This window comes from Mus musculus, chromosome 10, assembly GCF_000001635.26.
Source record: "Mus musculus strain C57BL/6J chromosome 10, GRCm38.p6 C57BL/6J".
In the NCBI taxonomy this organism is placed as follows: Eukaryota; Metazoa; Chordata; class Mammalia; order Rodentia; family Muridae; genus Mus; species Mus musculus.
The window spans coordinates 20113746-20130135 of NC_000076.6; the positions used below are offsets into that span (position 1 = coordinate 20113746).

The 16390-nt window shown below is 46.5% G+C and overlaps 1 protein-coding gene across 2 annotated transcripts in view; it reads left to right on the forward strand.

The window, feature by feature from the left end:
* Map3k5 (mitogen-activated protein kinase kinase kinase 5) overlaps positions 1 to 16390 on the forward strand; it is a 208650-nt gene that overhangs the window by 179645 nt on the left and 12615 nt on the right. The window contains exons 22-25 of one of the 2 annotated variants that reach the window (NM_008580.4): positions 4400 to 4577; positions 4670 to 4838; positions 11207 to 11392; positions 13907 to 14012. In NM_008580.4, the coding sequence (NP_032606.4) occupies positions 4400 to 4577; positions 4670 to 4838; positions 11207 to 11392; positions 13907 to 14012 (639 nt within the window). Of the gene's footprint in view, positions 1 to 1042; positions 2469 to 4399; positions 4578 to 4669; positions 4839 to 11206; positions 11393 to 13906; positions 14013 to 16390 lie in introns of those variants that run through there. The other variant, XM_006512739.4, reaches the window with a different exon arrangement.

The following is a 16390-nucleotide window of genomic DNA, read 5'->3' on the forward strand; positions in this document are numbered from 1 at the left end:
GTCTCACACTCAAAAATGGTGCCTATGGCTGAGGCACTCGTCTTTTATTTAAATGATAATGTAAATAATCACCCGGGGCTTCCAGCTACCATGTTGGATGGTGAAACCAGTCATCATTCTCATTGCTGGATGGAGGGTAGCCTATTTATTTAATGCCATTGGTTCAATGGTGCTATTCATTTAACATAAGAGGAGTCAGTGGCAAATGCTCAGTATATAGAAGTGACTCCGGCTGAGGTCCTTCTACCTGGACTAACTGGGCGTTTGCTAGTCCTTAAGATGCCTGGCCCTTCCCATGGTCTGGAAGTGCAGCCTGGGCTCCCATTCTCTTGAGGAAGCTCAGCCAGCTGTTAGAACAGCTTAGCGGTGGGGGCTGCTCACCAAGGCTTGAGACATTAGAGGCAGGCAGGCTAACTGGGTAGGAGGCTTTGTGTCAGACGGGAGCTTGGTCCCTACATCGTCTGCGTGGGGAACCCAGAAGGTGCCTGTTGCCCGTGTTCTAATCTGCGATTTCCTCATGGAAACTGCATCCAACAAATCCCCACCTTCCACAAGTAAGAACTTGGCTAATTTCTTTGAGATAGCACCCCTTCTTCCTCTAGATGGGAATTCTTAGCAGCCTGGGTCCCATCCACAGGTGGAGCCACCTGTCCCTTCCCCGGCCAACCCTGGCCTTCTGAGAAAGCTTGCCTTTAGAGGATTTGGGACTCACACACTTTTCCATTAACCCCTAGAACTCAGCACTGCAGATCCTTCTCTAGAGACACACCTCTGAGGTGACACGGCCCATTCAACCTCTTCAGATTCCCGCAGCCAGCTCCTCGTAGCTGCAGGCTTCATGAGTCTTGGGAGGGCATTGGCAGTAAGGCTGCCAGTAACCCTTCCCAGCTCCCTTACCACAGCCTGAGAGCCCAGAATCCCCTACTGAGTTGGGATCTAGGTATCCGTGCTCTTCAAGGCCTGCAGAGCTCCAGGACACGAGAAAGCAACCTCAACAATCTAGCCTTTAAATGGACACCTAATACCCCGTTCTTCTTCCTAGCCTTAATGACAGACAGCATCCATCAGAGGCCAGGAGCCCAGGTGGGTCCTTTCCACCCAGCCGCCCCCTCTAGTCTATGTCACATATGCATGCCTTTGGTGGCTTCTGTCATGAACGGGTCCTCTTCAGACATCCCCTTGCCTAGCGCTGTGCTTTTTCCCTCTCCGCCATCATGGATTCAGGTCTGCAAGTTCACTATGCCCAGGTCTTCTCTGCTTGCTATTTCTGGCAGTCTAGTATTTGCCCTTCCACTTGACCTCTGAACCCTCTGTGACTAAACTTGCCATTGAGGCCCATGGAGCTAAATCCAACCAGAATTTTCTCAGTTCTCCCCAGTTCTCAGAGCTTTCTTGCCTGAAAGCTGGTTTTGTCTTGTTTCAGCCATGTCTGGGTCTCTCTGGTGCCTCACCCTGCTGAGCTCTCATCCCATGGCTGACCCTCAATCATTCTCCATTGCTGGTGCCTCTCTCTCCCCTTCCTATGAATGATTGGTATTCTGGAAGGGTGCATTACCTTCCCCTAAACTATAGCTCTCCTTATTTTCAGTCACATTGAAATCACTGGTGACTGAGGTCACACCTCTGACCCAAACTTCTTCTGAGCTCCACTCAAACCCAATTGCCTTGTTCACTTTGCAGGTTGAATAATCAAATAAATGCCCCTTGTCTGCTAGAGAGACTCCCCCCTTCAGCTTGTATTCTTTCTCATCATGATATGTAAATAGTATATTAATTTTTAGAGATCAGAAACCTTGGAAACATTTTGATTTTTTCATAAGGCTGGGCTTAACAAGAGAAGCAATTTAGAATCATGTCCATGGGTTGACTTCTCAGGCAGAGGATGAGCCAGGACTACACATGGTGTCCACAGAAGTCCTTTATAAGATGATTGACAGGCCCTGGGTCCCGCCTTTAAACATGTAGACTTTTACCCCAGTAGGCCTCCTTTTAGGTAATCAGCTACCTTAAAACCCACAAGACAAAGGCTTTCTCAGTACTGGCTACTCAGACCACCCAACGAGACCAGAGAGTAAAAAGCAGGATGACGGAAGACCTTGCTCCCTCTCTGTAGACAGGTGTCCATGCGCATCACATGAACACATTGACAGAAGCACAAGTTAGGAACATCTTGGCTGGTGGTGCAAACACTATTGATCCATTCATTCCCAAGTTACCAGTTCTACTTTTGAAATTCAAGTGATCGTGGTGCTGATTCCTTCCTTATTGGGGAAGGTAGAGTCTTACTGATTTATAAATTCATACCTGCCCTGCCTTGCTGAGTCTTGGCCTTCTCCTGCCCAGGTATCCCAAGTGCTGAGATTACAGCCTGTGCCTAGCTCAATCAAGTTCTTACCAAAGCCTTTTGCTACTTGTCTTAGTTAGGATTTCCATTGCTGTGACGAGACACCATGTCCAAGGAAACTCTTATAAAGAAAAACATTTAATTGGGACTGGCTTAGAGGGTCAAAGGTTCGATCCACTATCATCAAGGCAGGAAGCATGGCAGTGTGTGTGTGTGTGTGTTTGTGTGTGTGTGTGTGTGTGTGTATACACACACACATATACATATACACATGAATAATATATATGTAATATATTTAATATATAAATATATTTATATTTAATATAAACATATAGTGCCTGGGAAACAATTCTGGAGTTTGCCTTTGGGCCTGCACATATGCAGAAACACATGTATACACATTTGCAAACACATATATACCTGCCTGCACATACAAAATACTTGCTTAGTGTAGAAAAATTGGAAAATGTTTTCACCCTAAATTGTATCTTCTAAAAAGAAGTATGTTAATATCATGGCATAGTTTTTTTTTTATATTTTATTTACCTCCATGCACAGCATACACCATTTACTCACACTCGCGCGCGCGCGCGCACACACGCGCGCGCGCACACACACACACACGCGCGCGCGCACAGGTCTTCAACCTAAAAGTACCTGGAGAAGCCAAAGGAAAAATAAAAGTCCTGTTGTTGGTTTTACTTGTCAACTTAACACAGTCTAAAATCTGCTTCCCCAACCCCAAGAATGTCTTAATGAGGAATTGTTAGATCAGGTGGGTGAACGTCTGCAGGAGGCTGTCTTGATTGGTGTGAAGACCCAACCATGAGAGCATCACCATGCCCTGGCTTGGGTCCTGGCTTGGTCCCTGAAGTGATGGATTTTAGAACTGTGGACTAAGGTAAACCCTTTCTCACCTAGGCGGTTTCTGCCAGGACATTTCTTTATAACAGAAGGGAAGCTAGGATGGCCGCCCTACTTTCGGGTGTTTGTGAACCAGAAAGAAGAGTGCGTGATCACGATGTGGGCATTTGTCTGGTGGTCGTAGCCAGCACCCCGGCAACGATGGATAAGTTGCAGTAGTGGGGAACGAGGGGAGAGGAGCCACTCCTGACTGATTATCCATTGTCTTTGAGACTCGAGCGTTCAGCTCAACCCAGCTTGACAGAAATTAAATAAACAGAGGTTTCCAAGCAACCATGCATGCTTTCTTAAACTAACTTTACACTTGTCTTATTTTTAGTAAGAGATGTTTGTAATGTTGAGACATTAAAGATGTTTCTGGCAAAATGTACTGTCTTTAAAACAGTTTGGAATGAAATGTAGGGAGCTCCGACTATGCGATTATCCATCCTAGTCTCCAGCAATGCAATGCAGCCGCATGTGTTTGCAGTGGGATTCGTGTCTGGCAACTAGGGAGGGAGGGCCTTAGAGGTCTCTTGGTTTCAGAAACTTTTTTTTAGCAAAGAATGCTTTTTTGTGTGCCTCCTCCTGCCATGACCTGTGGCAGTCAGCATGTTTGTCTTAGGTGAAGCAGGGTTAGCACATGTTGCTCAGAACCACAGCATCCCATTCCTTCCTGTTTCCAAGGCGGCCACAGACCTCCTTCACGCCTGTGAGGACGTAGCTTTAACGTTTTAAATTGTGCATCTCATTCTGTTTCTACGTGTGGGAAATGAGCCCTGCAGATGTCAATTTAAGTCATCAGTTAAAATGGGAACCAGGACCTGCTGAGCCTGCAGCCTGGGGGATGTTCCTTTCAGGGTCCAAGAGACCCTTGCCCACCTACCTACGGTATTTTGAATGAAGCAGGGTCAGCGATCACATGATCAGCTTCTTATCCAGTCATGGGCATGGCAAAGGGTACTGATCTCTTTTACAGACATGCCAGTAAGTGTAATATCTCTCTCTCTCTCTCTCTCTCTCTCTCTCTCTCTCTCTCTCTCTCTCTCTCTCTCTCTCTCCCTCTCTCTCCCTCTCTCTCCCTGCCTCCCTCCCTCCCTCCCTCCCTCCCTCCTCCTCCCCTTCTTCCTCCTCCTCCTCCTCCTATCACAGAGTATCTTAGAAGCATCTCCCTGCCGGTCCCTGTCCTGGTAGAAGACACCAGCAGCAGTAGCGAGTATGGCTCTGTTTCTCCTGATACAGAGCTGAAGGCGGACCCCTTCTCCTTCAAAGCCAGAGCTAAGTCCTGTGGAGAAAAGGACGGGAAAGGGATACGGACATTGTTCCTGGGGTAAAGAGCTGGCTTGCTTGTGCCCAAAGGCATACCCTGTGGACTGTCACTCTGTAAGGAGACCCTGACTTACGTTGTACCCATTATTACAGCATTCCAGATGAAAATTTTGAAGATCACAGTGCGCCCCCATCTCCTGAAGAGAAAGACTCGGGCTTTTTTATGCTGAGAAAGGATAGTGAGAGGCGAGCTACCCTTCACAGAATCCTGACCGAAGACCAGGACAAGGTTGTAAGGAACCTAATGGAATCTCTGGCCCAGGTAAAGCTTCCTGGACACCCCCTTCCTGAAGATTTACATAGGATGGTGTTGTTGTTGTGTTGTTTTGTAAACTTTATTTAATCTTTTTGGTGTTGTTTGTTTGTTTTCAAGACAGGGTTTCTTTGTGTAACCCCAACTGTCCTGGAACTCTCTCTGTAGACCAGGCTGGCCTTGAACTTGGAGACTGGCCTACCTCTGCCTCCCTAGTGCTGGGATTAAAGGCGTGTGCTTCCCTACCCCCTGCCCCCCCTACTCTACTTCCTGATTAGGTGAGGCTACAGGTGCACCACACCACACCCAGCCAAACGCTACAGATTTTTACTTGTGTGCTTACAGCCTAGAGTTGTTCAGGAGCTCTGGAAGTGTGAGAAGGCTGTAATACTTAGGAGACAAACCTACTATATGCTGAGTGTCTTAGCACCTGCGAGGCTGAGGCAGGGAGATGGTTCGTTCTAGGCCACCCTGGGCTACATAAGGAGACCTTATTTTGCAAAATAATAATAATAATTATTGTTATTATTATTATAGCCCTCCCATGAGGAAACAATACAAATTGTTGTACACTGAAAGCAATATGGTTCACTCTTTTTCTTGCTGGTTGCTCTCCATCCCTACCCCCTCCTTCTCCCTTCCTTCCTCTGTCCATTCGTCCATCTGTCCTTCATCCCTTTCTCCGTGCTCCCTTCTTCCACTCTTCTTCCTTCTTCACTCCTCCCTTCCTTCCTATTCTTGTATTTTTAAGAGAAGAGCTGATGGAATTAAGGGGTTTGCAGTCCCCCTTGAGATAGTAGAGTCTTGGCTCTAGTAGACCACAGCAGCGATCACAGGTGTGCTGCTTTATTGACAAGTTAGTGTGTGGGACTTGATTAGTGTCCGTACATACCTGGATGGCACACGCAGCAGCCTACACAGTTCTGCTGCTCATTCACTGGGTTGGTAAACAAAGGTTAAGCCACAAGAATTGCTGTTTTGGCATAAGCGCAAGTCTGCCTATCAGCTGTTCCTCTGATCACTGGAAACATTAGCAGGTGGCACCCTAGCTTATGAGGTCACCAAATTCACACAGGAAGTGGGGGGCAGCTGTGAGCAACTGTGTAGTATGTTAGAATTACTAGACGAAGAACAGCCAAACCAACCAACCAAACACCTTGCCAAAGAAACTATTTTGCGTGGTACGTTAGCTTGCCAGGGCAAAATGCCACAAACCAGATGTCTCACTCAGCAGAAATTTGTTTCCTTGAAGTTCTGGAGGCTCACAGTGCAAGGCCAGCATATTTACTGTCTTCTGGGAATGAATGACCATCTCCCCCCAGTATCCCAAGATGCCCTGCTCTCTGTGCACGAGCACCCCAGTCCAGGTGGATTAGACCCCGTCCTTATTTACGCCTGACATAATAAGATTCCCTCGGTTCCAGCAGGTAGGCCACAGCTCGGAGCTCTTACAAATGTGTGCTTCGCTCCCATCGACATAGCAAGTCCCCAGCATGGCATCTGTCATCCTCTATTAGTCCTGTGAATACTGCGGGCATCAGTGCCCCACAGTCACTGTGAACTGCTGGTGGCTGTGGCAGTGCGGACTGCACACAGCTCTGTTTCTCTCTTGGCCTGACCTTGTCTTCCATCAGGACAGATGGGGAGCCAAGTTCTCTTTCTTGGCACTTACTGTTCAGCTCCAGCGGCATCTTGTCAGCCACACTAGGTTTCTGTGCTGTTCCCTGAGCCTGAACATTCTGTCACCATAAGAATTCCCTAGTACCCACCTTTTGGATCTAAAAGAAGAGTAATGTGTGTGCCAGTAAAGGCTCTGGCTGCAGGGAGAGCTTAAGAGAATGCCGTCAGTACTTTCTGAAGGAGGCCGACTGTGGTCCTAATAGAAAGCTGTCTCAGATAGGGACCACGGTGACCGTGAGGCCCAGGAAACAGGTGTTGTGGCCTGAGAAGGCAGGCAGGCCTTGAGGTAAGGGGTAGTTGCCAGAGAGGCTAGGTGTGCCCGTGCGGATCGTTCAGGAACAGAGAATAGGACAGATTGAGATACGGGGAACCAAGGTTGGATGGAGGGAACGGATGCATGACTTGCAGTTCATGCAGTCATTCAGCAAACACTGTCCATCTGCTGAATGCCAGGTGTCCGAGTTAGGGTTTTACTGCTGCGAACAGACACCATGACCAGTGCAAGTCTTACAAAGGACAACATCTAGTTGGGGCTGGCTTACAGGTTCAGAGACTCAGTCCATTATCATCAAGGAGGGAGCATGACAGAGTTCAGTCAGGCATGGTACAGAGAAGCTGAGAGTTCTGTGTCTTCATCTGAAGGCTGCTATGAGGAGACTGCTTCCAGGCAGCTAGGGTGAGGGTTTTATAGCCCATACCCACAGTGACACACCTACTCCAACAAGGCCGCACCTATTCTAACAGGGCCATACCTTTTAGTAGTGCCACTCCCTGGGCTGAGCATATATAAACCATCACACCAGGTCTGTTCCACATGCAGGGGTTACATCAGTGAATAAACTATAACTCTGTATCTCACCAAAGTTGACATTGTAGCAGAAGAGGAGGAGGAGGAGGACCAGGAGGAGCAGAAGAAGGATAAGAAAGAGGAGAAGAAGGAAGAGGAGGAGGAGAAAAGGAGGAGGAAGAGGAGAAGAGGAAGAAGAGGAGGAGGGGGAGAACTGTTAGCTATTAGATACATTGTAACCACCGCACATAGTCCCTCAGGCCATTATCTGTGTGTGTACTCATTCAGTCCTCAGGATGGCAGGACTAAAGGGTACTACTATTAGCAGCCATCTTTTCCAGATGAAGAAAGCAATACGTAGAGGGCTTGTGTAGCTTCCAAAGCCATGCACCCATGAAAGATGGAGTTGGGATTGATGCAGTCTGGCTCCAGGGTGGATAGTCTTAACCTCAGACTGCGAATGGAAAGGCAGGGGTGGAAGGCCACTGTTACCCATGCCGGGATGAAGGCTTCGATGGTGGCCGTGAGTTTATGATATTTACTTGTAGGTCAGGAATTGTCTAAATTCGCCACGTTCCAAAACGGTACAGCTTTCCAGTGCAGAAGATGTGGTCTGGTTTGTTTTGTTTTGTTTTGTTTTGTTTTGTTTCTTTGACTCCTGATGGACTGTGGCTCCACTCACTGGGTCCTCACTGTAGCTCCATTTTCCAAGAAAGTCATTTCTGTGACTGCTGAAATTCTGGTTACCGAATACACTTGTGGGATTAAACCCGGGCCTGGAATATCTCAAGCACGCGTTCTACCACTGGGCTATAGTTTATTATGAAATCCCTAAAATTGGAGGATTTTTTTCTAGATTATTTTCAGTGGATTATCTACATTTTTAAATAAAGCTCACTGGAATGTTTCCTATGAGAGAAAAGATGGAGGACCCAAATCCAGGGCAGCCTTAGAAAGAAGGCCTTGGACACCAAAAAGCTCCTGGAGTACCAGAAACTGCCAGCCAGAATCACACCCAAATGCTCAGATGCCAGCTGTGGGCTGCTCTGTTCAGGACACTGTGAATTCCTTACAGGGACGTCCATCTGTCGCACCACATGGCGACTTGGTGGCAGAACAGGTCTTCCTCCAGTTTACGGCTGATGTTCCAGCTTGGGGCAAGGGGGATACATAGTTAGGAGCTTGGATTAAGTTTGGGCTTGCCTTAGTCAGAGTCCTGGCTCCATCACTTCAAGGCTGTGCCATCTGAGTAAGATACTGACCTCCTCAGAGCCTGAGCTGCTTCACAAAGACTCATGTGCCATTGCTGACAGGAGTCACTGAGTCATGGGAAATTTAGGTCAAAATAAAAAACACTGTACAAATGCGAACTTGTTACCGCCAACCAACCTAATAATAGTTACCTAGTTTCTTTTTTTATTCCACAACCAGAGAGAAATAATTTCTCCCCCGCCCCACACATAACGTTTTTATTGATTCTCTGAGAGTTTCACATCCTGCACCTTGATCACAATCCTTTCTATGTAGACATTATTTTCTTAATGTTTTAAAACCTTTCTAGAGAAATATTTACATTTCATTCTACACTACAGAACAAACCCAAAGGGAATTGATTATCGGTTAGGTCCTTAGTCTATTAACCCATGAAAAGCTTTAATTTTTGGGTGTGTGTATCTCGTATGTGTGTGTTGTGTGTTCTGAAGTATATTATGGGATGTATGTTGCATGCACACAAGTGTGCAGGTGCATGCACACGTGGAGGTCAGAGGCTGGCCTTTGTCTTCCTCTGTTACTCTCTGACTTACTAACCTTAAGACCGTGTCTCTCACTGACCCGGAAGCTTGCTCTCTCAGCTAGGCTGACTGGCCAGTGCACTCTCGGGATCCACCAGTCTCTGCCTCATGATGCTGGGGTTACAGGCAAGTGAAGACAAGACCCCTCTTTCCGCGAGTGATAGGTCCTCATGCTTTCAAGAGAGTGTTCTTACCCACTGAGCCGTCTCCCTGGCCCCAGTTTTTATTGATTACAGTTTAACTTCTTTAAACTGTATCTCACCTTTCACAAATCGCTGACAGTTTAAGGAATAAAGACTAGGGAGAGGGTTCGGTGGACAAGAGCACTTTCTGTGAAAACGAGGAGCAGAGTTCAAATCCAAATCTCTAGCACTCATAAAAAGCTGAGTGTGGCGGGGCAGGCCTAGAACTCCAGCCCAAGGGGAGATGGAAGATCCTTGGAGATCATTGAGAGACCTTGCATTGATGTAATAAGGCAGCGAGTAAGAGAGGAAGATAGCCCAATATCTGCTTGTGGCCTTCACATGTGTGCATAGCTGCATATAACACACACACACACACCCCTGTGCACACAAGGCTAGAGAGGGCTTTTGCAGGAAAGCTGTGAATGCTGAATTTGTGGGAAAGGCTCACTGTCGAATGCTGCCATTGTTCTGAGGCAGGTTTACCCTGCAGAACATGCTGTCTCAGAAAGGAAAGCCCTCGAATGAGCTGACACAGAGGGGCGGGAGTTAGGGCAGAAATGATGATGACTAAGCGGATGTGGTAGCCTGGACGGGAAGCATTTCCCAGGGTAGAGACTGTGCTGTGTAGGACAGCCACACGCGCATCCAGGCAACATGCTGCTGCTGCTGCTGCTTTAAAGACAAAGCTGATGTCAAAAATAAATGCTTGCTCTCCTAGCAGTTCGCTCTCCTGATATTTCCCGGTGTTAGGAAGTTGCCTGTGAATCCTCCCTCTGGCTGTCATTCAGTTTGTGATGAGAAAAACACAAAGAGTGTAATTGTTCTCAGTGTAATTTTCAAATGTTTCTTTAATGACAGCCTTTAGGCCTTTCAATTTAGACTTTTCTCATGAGAACTTAAACAGGGGACCAAGCTCCCAAATCAAGAATATATGTGGAGAAGGTGAGGGTGTGTTTTGAAATTTTTCATGGAATTCTAATGATGGGAATTTTATTGGCCTGGTGGAGAAACTTAATTTTAATAATACAGTTAGAAAATGCAGTATGAACTAGAAATTAGCTTAATAAAAATTCTTGAAGTTTAATGAGGATTAGGTTTTCTTTACAGGCTCAGTGTGCCTTGCTCACATTAAAATAAAATAAAATAAAATAAAATAAAATAAAATAAAAATCACTTTGAAAGAGAGGTCTATTTAAATATGTGAACGTTTCCTTGGTTTGTTTTTTATAACTGATTACCCAGTTGTTGTTAAGGTGGGGTTCCAATGGTGGTGTCTAACCTGGCCCCTTTTACGACAGGGAGTTGACTTTAAAGGCCATGGAAGGGCCAGGCACACCTTTTGATAGATACACACAGCCAGGAGAGAGGTAGCCGGCTGGTACCCAGCTGAGCCTGGCCTAGAGAACCATGGTGTGTGAGTCCGGAAGACAGAAAGCTCCACGGTTCCTTCCATCTTTGCTCTTGCTTGGCTGCTGCTGTTCGTCTTGTGCTGCTCGTCTCTGCTCTATCTTCTTCTCTTTCCATTGTCATTCTCGACTCCCCTGCATCTACTCCCGTGTCCTTGGGTGCACCCCGACCCTGGGTTGTGACCTTTCTGCAGGCAGACTCGGAGATTAAGATTCCATGGCTCCGTGCCCCTCTCTCACCTTAGTGTCCAATTAAAATTCCCAACAGCAGGATTCTCACCGCCTCAACCTATCCCCATCTGGGCACAGCCCAAATGTGCCCTGGCTACCGACCAGCGTGGGCGTACGGCTGTTTCTCCAAAGACTGGTTACTTCTGGCAGCAGTGATGGCTACTAAGGGGAGCCACAGGGTTCAAAGCATGTTGGGGAAGGCCTCTCGGAGCAAAGGTCTTCTGAGAAAAGACTGAGAAGGGGGAGCTCGCGTGGAGTACAGAGTGACTGAGGCCCTGTCGGGTTTTATTTTCAGGGTGCTGAAGAGCCTAAACTAAAGTGGGAACACATCACAACCCTCATCTCGAGCCTCAGAGAGTTTGTGAGGTCCACTGACCGAAAAATCATAGCCACTACACTGTCCAAGCTCAAGCTGGAGCTGGACTTCGACAGCCACGGCATCAGCCAGGTGCAGGTGGTCCTCTTTGGCTTCCAGGATGCGGTAAGTGCACGGGCCGCCATTTCCCCACAAACTCTGCTCAGGGTCGGTTGGTTATAGAAATGGGATACAGTTCAAATTCTGTTCCCTCTCATTTACTCGGTAAACTGCATTCTCTTCGGATGACAGATGTGAGGTATTTATTGAGTTCCCTCAAAGATAAGAGACTCACACAGCTGAACCACCATGGGAAACAGCAAGGCTTACAGACATTCATTCCCAAGACTGGGTTTCTCCTTAGGATCATGTGTGGGCCTCTAAAGCATAGTGCACATTAGTCGTGTTTTGTAATGCTGAACAAGAAGTGCCATCTAGTGGCCACTGAGAGAAATGCACTGTTACACCTGGGAATGCTCAGTGTTGAAATGCTCTCTCTCCCCTCAGCCCCCAAGGCTTTTCTCTGGTTTCCATATAGGACATTCTTAACAAGTTCATTTCGTAAATATCCACTATTTTCCCACCATAAATATAGTTTGGAAAACAGGCAGTTGGTGAGTGGAAACTACTCGTGATCTAATGAGAGATCACTGACAGTCTTATGCAAGACAAACCAGAAGTTATTCTGCAAGTCTGATTCAAAATAGACCTTTGTAAGCCACTGTCAGACACACAAGGTATGGGAGGCAGGAAAAAATATCTGGTGGTGCCTGTATGCAAATATAAAATTGCACTGTGTGGTTTTATTTAAATGTTTAATATTAACTTGTAATGTATTACTCCTGTGTTAGGTAGTTTCTTGACATTTGTATTTGAAACAAGAAACAATCCTCCATTCCAAACTGAATCTTCATCCTTCCACAGTCACTGGTGTTCTGAGTGGAAACGACTTGGTGTTTCTGCTGTGTGAAGAACAGGAACAAGATTCTCCTGACTGGACCGAGGTCCTAGAGAATCCAAGCAGGGCCTGTCACTAATATTAAATGCTAAGGCATGCTTACACTGCAACTATGGCAACCCAGCCATCTACCATCCAGTGCAACGATGTAGCTGATTTGTGCCTGCCCACACATTGGCTTCTGGGCAGGAGGTTGGGGAGAATTCAGAGTGAGAGCTAGTTAGCTGTAATCCTGAGCCTTGGGCCCAGGTCAGACATAGTCATGCAACTCGCTCAACCCAGTTTCACTCCTGGCCTGTCAAGTGCTCTTGTTGGGTAATACGCTGTGTAATGCGGCAGTGAGCAATACGCTGTGTGATGAGGGGATGTGCAGGGGGGCCATGGCTATGAAGGATTCACACTTGAAATACTCCCATGTTCTAAGTGATAGCCTGGTTAGACACATAAGCAGGCAGATCCATTTAAGAAATGGAGGTACTGCAAGCTCACTCTGAAAGAATCCCCTGGAGCAAGTGAGGTCCAAGAAGTAGTTCATTTCCTTGGGAGCAACTGCTATGCGAAAGGCCTCAGGCCGGCTCTCTCCTAAACCGGGTCGTTTGGATGAGGCTGGACCAATGGAAAGACTGAGCTGCTGTCATTCTGACTCTTGGCACGAGTTTGGAGCTCAGCCACCATTTTCCAGCTTCCACCTGGTTCTCTAACCGCAGCCCTGCTTACATAGGTGACATTGTGAACCGGGAAGAGTGACCCAATCCAGATGTTAAGGGAATTCTGTCCAACCTTTAAAAAGGAAATTCTGGCACAGGTTATAAATGTAGATGAGTCCTAGGAATGTCATGCTAAGTCAAACGGGATGGTCTTTAAAAACGACCAGAGAATTCATCCTCTGACTTTGGGGAGGTTCCCGGAGCACAGACCACAGGGATGGACGCAGGTCAGGTGTGCAGCACTGTTGGGTGAGAGCTGAGATCGGACTGAGTCCCGAGTTCCAATTCTATATGAGAAAGAGGCCTAAGGATGGACGGCGAGGACCTTCACACAGTAACATGGGGGTACATAGTGCCTCGGGTGGTTGAAATCACTAATTTTATATTATTAAGACTCATCTGAGCAAATGCAAGTGATTAACATTGGAAGTCTTATATTCTGTGTGCTTCACAGTAGGTTTTTGAAAGAACAGAATGGTAGGGTGTATAACTGTTTAAATGGGTGGGACATTTACCAGTCATAGTAAAAAGTTATCTTTACAACAATCATTTTTTTATGTGACTGGGCTTTCTGGAATATTCTAGCAGATTATTCCCCTATATCAGCATCAGCAACAGTTGCAGGAAAAGAAGAAAAAGATCAGATTTGCCAACATGCACGTTGTGCGTGGATGCTAATTTATACTCTCTTCCCTTGATTTTTCCAAATCGTGGATGTGCTCAGGCTTTGTCTGTGTTACATGGCGGTCAGGACCTGGCAGGGTGAGAATTGTCTATTGAAAACCTCTTGAACTCTCCCTGCTTTTACACTTTCTGCAGCTGTTTTAAGTGCCACAACTGTAGCCTTCCTCTTTCTCTTCCTCTTCCTTATGCATATGCCCATGCATATAAACACATAGACACCTTGCAGGAAGAGAATAATAGTAATAAATAATGTAAAAAATTAACATAGACTAAAGGTCACTGTCTTTCCAGGTCAATAAAGTTCTTCGGAATCATAACATCAAGCCACACTGGATGTTTGCCCTGGACAGCATCATCCGAAAGGCTGTGCAGACTGCAATTACCATTCTGGTTCCAGGTCAGAGCTATTTACTTACTGTGCAAAGATAATTAGTGCTTGTATACTCTGGGTTGGTCTGCCTCTGCCATTTCATTTCTGGTTTTCTTCAGTGTTTTTAAGAGCCCTTGTTGCCTTTAAAAAAATCATTTCTGAGTTGCTATCTTACTTTTCTTTTGCTCTGATAATGCCATGACCAAAGCGACACATAGAAGGAAGGGCTTATGTGGGCTTTCAGCTCCAGAACAGTAGCAGCCCAGCACCACCACCACCGTGCTGGGGAAGCATGCCAGAGGGCAGCCATGACAGTTGAACCCGAAAGCCAAGAGCTCTCATCTTAAATCACAAGCACGAAGCAGAAACAGCAAACTTGAAGTGGCTCAGGTCTTTAAACTCTCAGAGTCTGCTCCCAGTGGCCACGCCTCCAACCTCCACCACACCCCCTAAGCCTTCCCGAATGAGTGTCACCAGTGAAAGACCAGGCACCCAATTACATGAGCTTATGGGGGTTGAGTATTCTCATTTTAATCATCACAATCACCAAATAACGTTCATTCAGTGATCCAGTGTATACAAGTTTACACCGATAACACCGTTCACCATTAGTGAGGAGATTTGCTTTAGGCAGCATGCTAAGACGTGAAGGAAAACTAGAAGCTGTAAGATGTCCCGAATAGCTGTGAATTTCAATGTGTAGATATCTGTGCCCTCGTCACTGTTTTTAACCAGTGAGTGTCAGCTCTTCCCAAAGTCAGCAGAACTCACAGCTCGCCAGTCCATCTCAGACCAACTGGCAATAGACTTCTGGAATAAAGGCCCAGGAACTAGATTTTTTTTAAAAATTTAAAACGTTTTACATTAATCACAAAATTGAGAGGAAAGGCTCGGTTTCTTGTATGTTCTCCGCTCCAACATGCATGTAAGCTGTCCTGGTATGAGCACCACCCCCCTGGACATTTGTTACAGTTGATGAACCTGGACTAGCATAGCATAGTCACCTAGAGTCCGTTCGCACAGGCTCGCTCTTAGAACTGAACAATCTGTGCGTCTGGATGAAGATAATGATGTCTCCCCACCATTAGATATCACAGAGAATATTTTTATGGCTCTGAAAAAAAATCCTCTATACTCTAGCTACAGAAATCCCATTTGACTACAGCTCTCTGGCCACCTTGATACATGACTGGGTTTGGAAATCACGGGCCTAAGCATACTCTCGCTCTATCAGCAGTGAAACATAAAAGTTGGAGTGCTGATGAACTACGGTGTGGGACATGAGTGAGGAGTGTCTTCCTGCTCCAAGACAAACCTCTGAAGTACCTGGACAGTTTATTCAGTACTCAAAACTTTTAAGCAGAGGTCACTAGACAGGTCCGTCCATTAGAGAGACCCACATGCATGAATTAGACACATGTGCTGATGTTAAGTTTTGTGCCTGCATCTTAAAGTTAAGATATAGAAAGCCAAAAGGATCCATGCATCATATCTTAGAACATCACCAACTTTTAAGTGATGGGAATCCTTTGAAATTGTGGAATTCCCTCTCTGTTCTAAGAATACCTTGTTTGGTTTGCTGGTGTGGGCATAGTAACGTAGATTCCTAAGTGTGTCTGGACCTAGAGTGTAGTTTCTAGACACCATCCTCTGACAGGTAGAATCTGGGTTCCTGCTGAAGCTGTTGGTTTCAGGCCTGAGGTAGGAGAAATAGAAAGTGGGCTGGAGAGATCTTGTGGTGATAAGAAGTCAGGAGGACTCTGAGAAGCACGGGGGGGGGGGGGGGGTTACTGTAAGGGGGGGGGGTTACTGTAAGGATGCTGGGTCCAACTTCCCACGAGTCCATGCTACCACAATTTAAACAGAAAAATGAAATGAAGCAGAAATAGCATTGGGTTATAGGTCTGTGCCGATCATTCTTCTATCACCACAGAAAATTCCTAAGATAATCAGTTTATAAGAGAGACGGTTTATGTTGGCCATGCTTGGGCCTTGGGCTTGTGGGGACACGTCCTAGCAAGAGCATTTCACAGAGCTAAGCCTCTTAGCTCGTGGCTGGGAAGCAAGAGACCAGGTTCCACAACCCACAGTGACATATGCCCCATAATGACCCCAGCTCCTAAGAGTCCCACCACCTTCCAGTGGTGCCACACTAAGGATTGAGCCTTTTCTCCCTCTGGGGACTCAAGACCCAAACTGTAGCAAGCCCGACAGGATGAATTCCCTGTGTGTCAGGAATGAGAAGAATAATTGAATAAGTAAATGCACGAGAGAGTCAGTCCTTAGCTACAACAGAGTTCTATTTGTCAGCTGTAGAGGGGTCACCACCACACAAGCACGGACAGCCGTAATTATGGCCGGCAAGGACTGCTAAGATTAGTAGACAAAGCATTGACAAGACAGGA